Source organism: Ostrinia nubilalis, chromosome 1 (genome assembly GCF_963855985.1).
Source record: "Ostrinia nubilalis chromosome 1, ilOstNubi1.1, whole genome shotgun sequence".
In the NCBI taxonomy this organism is placed as follows: Eukaryota; Metazoa; Arthropoda; class Insecta; order Lepidoptera; family Crambidae; genus Ostrinia; species Ostrinia nubilalis.
Window position 1 is genome coordinate 18,488,566 of NC_087088.1, and position 12,051 is coordinate 18,500,616.

General features: G+C 46.1%; 1 protein-coding gene across 1 annotated transcript in view; it reads right to left on the bottom strand.

Annotated features, from left to right (window-relative positions):
* Positions 1–12,051, bottom strand: part of LOC135076849 (tripeptidyl-peptidase 2) — a 60,002-nt gene that overhangs the window by 30,172 nt on the left and 17,779 nt on the right. Inside the window, exons 10-14 of the mRNA XM_063971319.1 lie at positions 8,482–8,552; positions 7,884–8,023; positions 5,548–5,725; positions 2,619–2,784; positions 1,705–1,868 (exon numbers count right to left, since the gene is read on the bottom strand). Of these exons, the coding sequence (XP_063827389.1) occupies positions 1,705–1,868; positions 2,619–2,784; positions 5,548–5,725; positions 7,884–8,023; positions 8,482–8,552 (719 nt within the window). The remainder of the gene's footprint in view (positions 1–1,704; positions 1,869–2,618; positions 2,785–5,547; positions 5,726–7,883; positions 8,024–8,481; positions 8,553–12,051) is intronic.

The window sequence follows — 12,051 nt, forward strand, 5'->3', positions numbered from 1 at the left end:
ATTTATCCGCGCCAACGGCCACCATTCTACGAGCTATATGCCCCGCCCAGTGCCTCCCAATCAATCAGTGGACCGACAATCTAGTAAAGGTCACGGGCAACGCAAGACCGGCCGGAAACCCTTTGTCCCTTGTCTTTTGATTGGGAATCCTTAGCAGGAGGTCTTCATCCTGCAATGTTTAGAATGAAACGAGGATATGCTCACCGATCACAAAGTGCCTCTTGATAGCAGCGGGTCTGAACAGCTCATCAGAGACGGCCAGGGGAGACGGTGGGAGCGGAACACTGGACCTTTCTCTGGCCTTTGGTTAAATTTCCAGAACTCTGCGCTAAAAGCCATCTTTCTACAAGCTATGTGCCCCGTCCAGTCTCCAAGATCGCGACTGGCACAGAACCGGCCGGGAACCCTTTTTCAAAGGGTTTTTTCCTAATCCTAAGGGTATCCTTGAGGAGGTTGAAACGAGAATATGCTCACCGATCACAAAGTGCCTCTTGATAGCAGCAGGTCTGAAAAGCTCGTCAGAGACGGCCAGGTCGGGCGCGGAGGCGGTGTAACTCAGCGGCTGAGGCTGTAGCACTGTGATGGGTACGCGGAACACTGGGCCTTTCACCGGCCTTTGATCGTCTCCACTCGAGAATTTATCCGCGCCAACGGCCACCATTCTACGAGCTATATGCCCCGCCCAGTGCCTCCCAATCAATCAGTGGACCGACAATCTAGTAAAGGTCACGGGCAACGCAAGACCGGCCGGAAACCCTTTGTCCCTTGTCTTTTGATTGGGAATCCTTAGCAGGAGGTCTTCATCCTGCAATGTTTAGAATGAAACGAGGATATGCTCACCGATCACAAAGTGCCTCTTGATAGCAGCGGGTCTGAACAGCTCATCAGAGACGGCCAGGGGAGACGGTGGGAGCGGAACACTGGACCTTTCTCTGGCCTTTGGTTAAATTTCCAGAACTCTGCGCTAAAAGCCATCTTTCTACAAGCTATGTGCCCCGTCCAGTCTCCAAGATCGCGACTGGCACAGAACCGGCCGGGAACCCTTTTTCAAAGGGTTTTTTCCTAATCCTAAGGGTATCCTTGAGGAGGTTGAAACGAGGATATGCTCACCGATCACAAAGTGCCTCTTGATAGCAGCAGGTCGGAACAGCTCATCAGAGACGGCCAGGTCGGGCGCGGAGGCAGTGTAACGCAGCGGCTACGCAGAACACCGGGCCTTTTACCCACTCGAGTACCTTTCGGCCATCATTCTACGAGCTATATGCCCCGCCCAGTGCCTCCCAATCAGTGGACCGACGATCTAGTAAAGGTCATGGGCAACGCAGGAACCACCGGGAGGCTTTTGTCCTTTGTCTTTTCATTGAGAATCCTTGAGAGGAGGCCTTCATCCTGTAGTGTTTTGAATGAAACGAGGATATGCTCACCGATCACAAAGTGCCTCTTGATAGCAGCAGGTCTGAACAACTCATCATAGACGGCCAGGTCGGGCGCGGAGGCGGTGTAGCGGAACACTGGACCTTTCTCTGGCCTTTGATTAAATTTCCAGAACTCTGCGCTAACAGCCATCTTTCTACAAGCTATGTGCCCCGTCCAGTCTCCAAGATCTCGACTGGCACAGAACCGGCCGGGAACCCTTTTTCAAAGGGTTCCCTTATCCTAATCCTAAGGGTATCCTTGGGGAGGTTGAAACGAGGATATGCTCACCGATCACAAAGTGCCTCTTGATAGCAGCGGGTCTGAACAGCTCATCAGAGACGGCCAGGTCGGGCGCAGAGGCGGTGTAACTCAGCGGCTGCGGCTGTAGCACTGTGATCGGCACGCGGAACACTGGGCCTTTCTCTGTGCACGACGCGTCGTAGGCGTTTATGCTGGAAAAGTATTCGTTGTGGACATTAATATATTGGAATAAATAATAAACGTGGACCATCTCCATTCTTGTCATGGATACGTGAGACGATAAAGGAGAATTTCCAATTCTTAAATAGTATGTAGTAATAGTAGTAGTAGTAATAGTATTCACAATGGTCATTTTGATAGAACGATTACTCGATAGGATCGCAACTCAGCGATTTGTTGTCATTGAAGTTTTGTTACGTCGTCCCATTGAAAAACAGTTCTAAATCCGTATTCACAAGGGTCATTTCGATAAAACGATTACTCGATAGGATCGCATTCAGCGATTTGTTGTCGTTGAAGTTTTGTTACGTGAATAAGGCTACAGGCTTCCTCAACCCGTCTGGCCGTCGTAAGGAGACCAAATCCTATATTCGCCTCTTAGAGAGGGCCGTGTTCCTGCAGTGCAGACTAAATGAATTGATGATGTTACGTGTGTGACAACATTATAGGAGCAATAAAAATATTGGGTGAGATTTTTTAGTTTCCACAAACTTAGCTACAATTTGAGCTCCATTACTATACCATAAGTCGACAGCACGTCTTGCCATAACGCATATTTTTTACATGAAAATATCGACTTAATTACTGGTAATCTCACAACATTAAAGTGCTCTGAGCATGAATACTTTTATGATCGTGAAATCGTGTTCCTTTTAAAATCATAGTGACGCTGTTTTGAAAACGTTATGATATTTGTATGTGATCAGGGCACAGTCTATTACCTGGTATAATGAGCTCCATGCGGCAACGCCGTCGTATCCACTCTGACAGCGAAAGGTCGCGACGTGTTGCTCATATCCAAATAAGCCGGTAGCGACACCCACGGCGCGTCACAGGTCAGCACTAGTCGCAGCCCAAACTCGATCTGCTTCGGGATCAGCGATGTGTCTGGAACGACACACCTGTTTAGCTTGTCTTCTTGCTGTCAGTAAGTGGGGATCTACCCCGCACGTAATACATTTTGGGGTGACAGAAACTAATATAGTTTTGAATAACGTCTCTAAGGCAATTATCACACTGCACCGCGCTCCGCCGCGGTACGCGGGACGACAGATTTAATCATTATATGCAAGTACCTCAGTTTGTATAGAAAACACGCGCGACACAACACACTGACAACGCGTTTGCGCGCGTTATTCGTTATATGTAATCACGCGGACTGCGGCGGAGCGCGGTGCAGTGTGATAATCGCCTAAGTAATGAGCATAACACATATAATGTTCTACATAAAGATCGATTTAATCCAACAAGACTATTGGGTACTTACTTTTTTAATGTAAACAAATTTAAATATACGAGTAAACTCAGCAAAAGAAAAAACTTCATTACATTATTTACATGTAATTCTACACAATACTAAAATATACTTGACTAATGACTAATTGGGAAATATAGCTAACATTATGTATTCTATTCTTATTTTATTGAAACCAAGTGATACAATGTGATGTTTTGTAACTGAAACATGAATAAAACATATTCATACCATAAGTACAAGGTATTTTTTCAATCTTAAAACAACTTGCTTTCTTGGAACAGCCTATAAACCAAAAAAATATTTGTTAGAAAGTAGCTCAACTAATGATGGCGCCAACCTGTCCCTTCAAAAAAAGACTAATCGTGAGTGAAATATAACAAAAAAGAAACGAAACTGGTCGTTGACAAAAGAATCCAGTCCATTCCAATGTCGTAATAAGGCTTGTTCACTGTTGTCTAAGCACAACGTCTAAGTTAGGACAATAACTCGCGGCTCCATTTCATTGGAGGAGGACATCTTCGGCCCTTTTAGCGGGGAGAATCTCACGTTGCCCACTGACCGTTCCTATCGCTCAGTGCGTATAGATCGTTTCGTCCACGAAGACGCGCCCCACCTTTCTTCCGCTAATGATTGAGTGTTATCAGTACACGCTAAATCATCTATGAGTGTACACGCACAGTATAATAATGACGCTCGGATTGCTCGGATCAAACTCCCCGCACCCCGCGCTTCCCTCGACCAAATAGACTAAGAGCTAGTGAACGCCAGACCTACGTCATCATTTTATACAGAAAGTTTGTCATCGTATGCTCCCAATATAGGTTAGAATGCTAGTGAATCATGAAGTTTGGGTCATCGTCATAAAAATCAGCTTTTATGGTATAACGTAAGTCTCACTTTTACGGTGGCTTTTTCTGTATATTCAATAGACTGTAATTCTTCTTACGTTATACCAAAAAATTAATTTGGGCAATGATTAGTAGTTTCCTCATCAGCCACACAGTTTTTACAGTTTCAACTCCTTGCCAGACAGTTTTTTTAGGCTAGCTGCCAAAGCCACAATGACCCAATCTTCATGATTCACCAACATTCTAACCTATATTGGGAGCATACGCTGACAAACTTTCAGCTTTTATAAAATTACGTAGGTCTGGCGTTCACTAGCTCTTAGTCTATAGTCTGGTCTGTGAGCACGTAGAATTTTGTCCAATGACCCCAAGCTACCCATCCTTATCGCTCGCGCGTAATTATGTTGCTGTCGCGCTCGCACACTCACTGCGGGCGCCCGTCGCACAGTCGCGACAGCAATATAATTACGCGATAAGGATGGGTAGCTTGGGGTCATTGGACAAAATTCTACGTGCTCACAGACCGGGCTTTAAAAGCATTTTACGACGTAATATAAAGGTGGTTGCTCACTGGTCTCGTCGGCGTGGTTCTCCGCGAAGTGCGGCTCGACAGAGATGCCAAGGTCGCGCGCGTGGTCGCCGGGCTTGGGCCGCAGTAGCACGCCTTACCGCCGTGGCACTATATGACGTAGTATACAGGTGGTTGCTCACTGGTCTCGTCGGCGTGGTTCTCCGCGAAGTGCGGCTCGACAGAGATGCCAAGGTCGCGCGCGTGGTCGCCGGGCTTGGGCCGCAGTAGCACGCCTTACCGCCGTGGCACTATATGACGTAGTATACAGGTTGCTCACTGGTCTCGTCGGCGTGGTTCTCCGCGAAGTGCGGCTCGACAGAGATGCCAAGGTCGCGCGCGTGGTCGCCGGGCTTGGGCCGCAGTAGCACGCCTTACCGCCGTGGCACTATATGACGTAGTATACAGGTTGCTCACTGGTCTCGTCGGCGTGGTTCTCCGCGAAGTGCGGCTCGACAGAGATGCCAAGGTCGCGCGCGTGGTCGCCGGGCTTGGGCCGCAGTAGCACGCCTTACCGCCGTGGCACTATATGACGTAGTATACAGGTGGTTGCTCACTGGTCTCGTCGGCGTGGTTCTCCGCGAAGTGTGGTTCAACAGAGATGCCAAGGTCGCGCGCGTGGTCGCCGGGCTTGGGCCGCAGTAGCACGCCTTACCGCCGTGGCACTATATGACGTAGTATACAGGTGGTTGCTCACTGGTCTCGTCGGCGTGGTTCTCCGCGAAGTGTGGTTCAACAGAGATGCCAAGGTCGCGCGCGTGGTCGCCGGGCTTGGGCCGCAGTAGCACGCCTTACCGCCGTGGCACTATATGACGTAGTATACAGGTGGTTGCTCACTGGTCTCGTCGGCGTGGTTCTCCGCGAAGTGTGGTTCAACAGAGATGCCAAGGTCGCGCGCGTGGTCGCCGGGCTTGGGCCGCAGTAGCACGCCTTACCGCCGTGGCACTATATGACGTAGTATACAGGTGGTTGCTCACTGGTCTCGTCGGCGTGGTTCTCCGCGAAGTGTGGTTCAACAGAGATGCCAAGGTCGCGCGCGTGGTCGCCGGGCTTGGGCCGCAGTAGCACGCCTTTGCCGCCGTTCGCTCCTATTGTTATGCCGAAAGTCACGTCGCGCTCTGGTGCATCGTGGTAGGTCGAGAGGAGCTCGAACGACTGGGGAGGACATATTTTATTTAGAAAAATCAAGGTAAGATAACAGTTTCGGCCAAATGAGGTTCACGGCTGAACAAAGGTCTCAATCAAAGAACTAAAACGATCGTGTCAAACCGGTCATTTGCGCCGCATACGTCGCAAATAACCGCTCCCCTGAGTTTTGAAATAAAACCGCAATTCCACAACCGCCGCGGGCGGGGGTGAAAATCGCGTCGTCAATTCTTAGCTTTAAACTCTCCAAGCGTTTACGTACCAGCTGAGTCACATTTGTATCATCATCATCATTTCAGCCATAGGACATACAATGCTGAACATAACCCTCCAAAAACTACACTCGACAGCAAATAAATCGAACCACCCGCGACGCGAACTTTAAAGACTTTCTTTTGACACAATAATGGTGCCCCAACAATATTGGTGTTATTTGAAAGCCCAACAAATATCCTTAAAGAAAAACACATTTAATTTCTTAATAAATGATTAACATATACCATAAATGTGACTTGAAAAAAGACCTCACTTTGGGCTCACCTCTGGGATCAATTAGACCAAATTTTATGGTTATAAAACCAAATAATGATCACACGTGTCCTCTTTAACAAATGGATAGCGATTAATCCCAACTTAACAGTTTTATAGCCATAAAAGTTGGCTCAAGCGTAACTATCTATTTTTTGAAGAAGTGACTCTGGATCCTTCTAAAGAAACATTTTGGGGTAAAAACCTTTCCTATAATGAAATGAAGTTTAGAACTAGGCTTTTGAATGGTACCAATATTGGTGTGAAGTGGGGATGCATACGTTTGAAAGTGCTTGTCGCGGGTGGTGCGATTTATTTGCTGTCGAGTGTACGTTACCTTTTCAATATTAACAAGGCCGCAGCCCTGCGCCCAGGGTTCCACGTGCGATAGGTAGCTGGCGGCGTTCCCAGCGCCCGCTTGGAGTACGGCGAGTATGGAGGCTCCCTGGAGGCATCAGGGCCGCTGGGAGAGACAGCTCACCTTCTCGATGTTGACGAGCCCGCAGCCCTGCGCCCAGGGCTCCACGTGCGCCAGGTAGCTGGCGGCGTTCCCAGCGCCCGCTTGGAGTACGGCGAGTATGGAGGCTCCCTGGAGGCATCAGGGCCGCTGGGAGAGACAGCTCACCTTCTCGATGTTGACGAGCCCGCAGCCCTGCGCCCAGGGCTCCACGTGCGCCAGGTAGCTGGCGGCGTTCCCAGCGCCCGCTTGGAGTACGGCGAGTATGGAGGCTCTCCTGGAGGCATCAGGGCCGCTGGGAGAGACAGCTCACCTTCTCGATGTTGACGAGCCCGCAGCCCTGCGCCCAGGGCTCCACGTGCGCCAGGTAGCTGGCGGCGTTCCCAGCGCCCGCTTGGAGTACGGCGAGTATGGAGGCTCTCCTGGAGGCATCAGGGCCGCTGGGAGAGACAGCTCACCTTCTCGATGTTGACGAGCCCGCAGCCCTGCGCCCAGGGCTCCACGTGCGCCAGGTAGCTGGCGGCGTTCCCAGCGCCCGCTTGGAGTACGGCGAGTATGGAGGCTCTCCTGGAGGCATCAGGGCCGCTGGGAGAGACAGCTCACCTTCTCGATGTTGACGAGCCCGCAGCCCTGCGCCCAGGGCTCCACGTGCGCCAGGTAGCTGGCGGCGTTCCCAGCGCCCGCTTGGAGTACGGCGAGTATGGAGGCTCCCTGGAGGCATCAGGGCCGCTGGGAGAGACAGCTCACCTTCTCGATGTTGACGAGCCCGCAGCCCTGCGCCCAGGGCTCCACGTGCGCCAGGTAGCTGGCGGCGTTCCCAGCGCCCGCTTGGAGTACGGCGAGTATGGAGGCTCTCCTGGAGGCATCAGGGCCGCTGGGAGAGACAGCTCACCTTCTCGATGTTGACGAGCCCGCAGCCCTGCGCCCAGGGCTCCACGTGCGCCAGGTAGCTGGCGGCGTTCCCAGCGCCCGCTTGGAGTACGGCGAGTATGGAGGCTCTCCTGGAGGCATCAGGGCCGCTGGGAGAGACAGCTCACCTTCTCGATGTTGACGAGCCCGCAGCCCTGCGCCCAGGGCTCCACGTGCGCCAGGTAGCTGGCGGCGTTCCCAGCGCCCGCTTGGAGTACGGCGAGTATGGAGGCTCTCCTGGAGGCATCAGGGCCGCTGGGAGAGACAGCTCACCTTCTCGATGTTGACGAGCCCGCAGCCCTGCGCCCAAGGTTCCACGTGCGCCAGGTAGCTGGCGGCGTTCTCCAGCGCCCGCTTGATGGAGTACGGCGAGTAGGGCAGGTTCTTTTGCTTGAGACCAGATATCAGGGCCGCTGGGAGAGAAAAACATCATCAATATTTTTAGGAACTTTAGATATAAAGCCTGGTCCGTGAGCACGTAGAATCCCGTCCAATGACCCCAAGCTGCCCATCCTTGTCGCTCGCACGTAATTATGTTGCTGTCGCGCTCGCACACTCACTGCGGACGCGCGTCGCACAGTCGCGACAGCAATATAATTACGCGCGAGCGATAAGGATGGGTAGCTTGGGGTCATTATACGGGATTCTACGTGCTCACGGACCAGGCTTTAGAGCATTAGGGCGTTAGAAGCGCGACTGCAGCGCGGCAGCGGCGTTTTTATAATGTGAAAACATGCATCCGCTGTCACATAGTATGAAATTTTCGGCAGCGCGTCTGCCGCGCGTTTGCCGCGCTGCTAAATCGCCTAAATGTGAAAGTGCTCATAGGGTCGGTAAAGAAATTGAGTTCGATATTAAAACAACATCTTACCTACTACACCGGCGACGTGTGGTGCTGCCATTGAAGTACCATTCATAAGTTGCGAATTTCTCAATGTGAACCTGTAAACAGAATTTACAAATACAATTTTTACTCCGTAAGTTACTCGATTTGAAAGGTTCGATTCCTTCCTAAAAATATAATGTACAATAGGATAGTGCCAGGGTCTGGACCAAGTGCTGCCCAGAATCAACCCATAGTGCATTTTGTTCCTCAGGCCTATACTAATGTGTAAACCGAAGCGCACTGAAATCTATCCCTGGAGTTAAGAGAAAAAAAGTTTTGTTTTGAATTATTTACATACAAAATATCATCGATATACAGTGTGTCCGGGCATGTAGTGATCAAACTTTAAGGGCATAATCTATGGACAATTTTATCGGTGAAAATACTTCAAATTTAGGGCTTGACCCATTTCTCGCAAAATTACAAGGATTTAAGTTTTGAATCTTAAGTTTCACCTCTTCCTTCAAAAACAAGTAATAGCGTGGGTAGCTTAACACTAATAAGCAAAAATTTTATATCATGCGATAGCCAATAAAATTATCTATTAGTAAAAGTAGAAAACAGATACAAGTTTCATACATTTTAAGGGAGTAAGAATGGATTTAAGAGCCATTTTACATTTTCGTGCGAATTTCTAAGATTTTGGAAGCATGAATTACTATCTTAAGCAACACCCAGAGATTATTTAAAAACTGCGAAAGATAGGTCAATCCTTGGTGTTGACCATTAATGAAACGGATTTACTAAAACTCTTTTGCTTAATTCACAGTGCCCCATCTCCCACAACCATTTTACGGAAAAATTGCCGCAGACTCATTTTCAAAGTCCTGTATCTATTATTTATGCTCATATAATAAGCTTAAAAATATATAGTAATCATCGGACATACATTCTTGTAGTCCATTAATGAAATAGATTCTTGAATTTCATTACCATTATTGAGTAAAATCTAAAAATAATTTGGCAAATTTGAAGAACAACGTCACATTTTGATCGTGGTTTTTGGTTTAAAAACACAGCAATAACTGCAATAAAAGTATCCCAAAATAAAGAATATTCATTGTAGAATTGATTTCTATAGTTATTGTTTAAATATTAGTAACCACTTTGTCAAAATATTGATGTGAATATCAGTATAAATTACAATGCGCAAGCCGACATCGATTAGTATGGCGCGAGCGCCCGTCAAGGCAGGACCTGTGTCATTTTTCCCGCCGTGACGTTTACGTGCGTTCGTGTCGTAAAGCGGTGATTTGTACGGCGACCAAATACATTTGATACTATGCCGAGAGGCTGTTTCGAGTCGGCCGGCCGAGCAGAAATTGAAATGATGAATTTTAATTTCTTTGACGGATCTGGGTGTAACCATGTATAATATGTAGGTACCATGTATTTAATTTAATAAATAAATTATAAAAAAGTATATCCATTATGCTAGCACCCTTAACACAAGCATATTGGTTGCCTACTTTTGGACTAGATGGTGCTGTGAAATTGTTCAAAGATTTGTTTATTCATTTAACCGCTTTGAGTTTTGTTTCGTGAAGAAGAAAAAGAAGCGTTTTGTTTCGAGAGGGAAGCTTTGTTGTTAAATCTATACTAATAAAAGAGGAAAGATTTAATTGTTTGTTTGTTTGTTTAATACAATTATTGTTAGCAATAGGCTCCGAAAAAAAATTCTTTCACGATATAGAATCGTAATTTTTTTCTATGTAGGCTATAAAATATTTTCAAAAACTTTAGTACAAAATATTTGATAAAATTCGACGTTTAATAAATAAATTAGATAACATGTTAATACTTTTTTTTCAGTACGATTTTAGTACTTGTTTTTCAGAAATTCTACGATTTAACTAAACTTCTAGTGTTTATATTTTATGCATAATTTATTAACTTCTAAAATATACATATATCCTATTGATAGATGACGTGCTTCGTATTTTATTAAAATTATTACCTGACTATGTTAAAAAGGTGTGGAATGTTATTTTGGAGATAACTTGGTTCCATAGAAATATAGAGAGATGCTAAGTAATGCGCTGAGTTCGAAACTCAGTGTCGTATTAGAAATTCACACACACAAAGAAATCAAATTATGTGCTCATTATCCACTGCGGTATCAGTATTCAACGTTCGAATAATCTTTAGTACTATGCAAGCAATATAAACTGTTTACATAATGACGTCGCTACTGTCATCATTGCTTTCACAAGCAATATGTTCCAATTTGTCCCTTGTCACATTTCCCTTTAGTTTCTGTGATCTGTGCTTGTTTCTAAGTTGATATCAATGAAATATTCCTTAGTACTTTTGATTTAAATTATTTTTTTTTATTTTGACACGTGTTTGAAAAATCAAGGTCAGATTACAATAAAATAACAAGTGAAAACGTAACATTGCATTGCAACTCGCAATTTCGCAATATTGATGAGGAGATTTCATTGGAAAGTCTGTATTCATTCCTAGGATTCCCCTAACACCATCAAATTTAAGAGAATTCATGAGAGTGCAGTTTCCCATCTCATGCTTAGGGACCACGGTTTAAAATAGTGTGGTTGCATAGAACCTGCAACGGGCAACCGCGTGCGCAGCTGCTCATACTAATTTTCGATAAAAAGCAGTTCCATATGGTAGCGGGAGTAGACTTAATGGAAATCTATGCTTCTCCGACGACCAGTTGTATGTGGAATACTCCAGAGTATGCGCACACAATAGCCTGGTGATTTTAGCACCTGAAGGAAAAACAAAAAAACATTGTTTACAAAGAAATCTGCGGCAGGTGTAGTGTTTTAATTTTGTTTTAGAAAGATCTCATAATTTTGTAAGTATTCAAATATTTAAACATAATAATTTGTAGATTTTATATCAAAAAATATAATCATTTATTTTAACAACATTAATTTTCTTAGAATATTTTAATTCTATTAGAACCATTTTCCACTTCATCGCAGAAGAAGTCGCGGGCAAAAAGCTAGTGTATGAAATATGTAGTATTGCCTGCGGCTTCACCCGCTTGAAATTTAGTTTGTCACAGAACGTCATAAATTATAGCCTATACATTGTTATTCTGGTCGACGCCAGGGATGGATGAGCGTCGCTGTCGCTGGCGACAGGGTCTTCTGGTTCAGGGTTCATGGCGTAGGTCTCAGGCAAAATGAAATCCACTCGTAGAAATTAATAAACTCAGTGTATTCACGAAAATAATTACACACAGCACTAGAGTCGTATCGAAACTGAGTGAACCAAAGGTCTTGCGATAGGAACTTCCGACCCGAGTGATAGTTGAACACAGACTGCCTAGTACTGCTGTACTGTACTGTAAAGTTTCATCAAAATCTGTTCAGTAGTTTTTGCGTGAAAGTGTAACAAACATCCAGACATTCACAAACTTTCGTATTTATAATATTAGTAAGACTAGTAAGAAGTAAGATAGTAAGATGAATTATTTTAGTTATTTGTTTACTTATAATAATATTTATTTATTTATTTCTTAGCTCTGTCTGATAATGGATCTGGAGGAAATGCAATGGCCACCTCCGTAACAAAACAATAGAA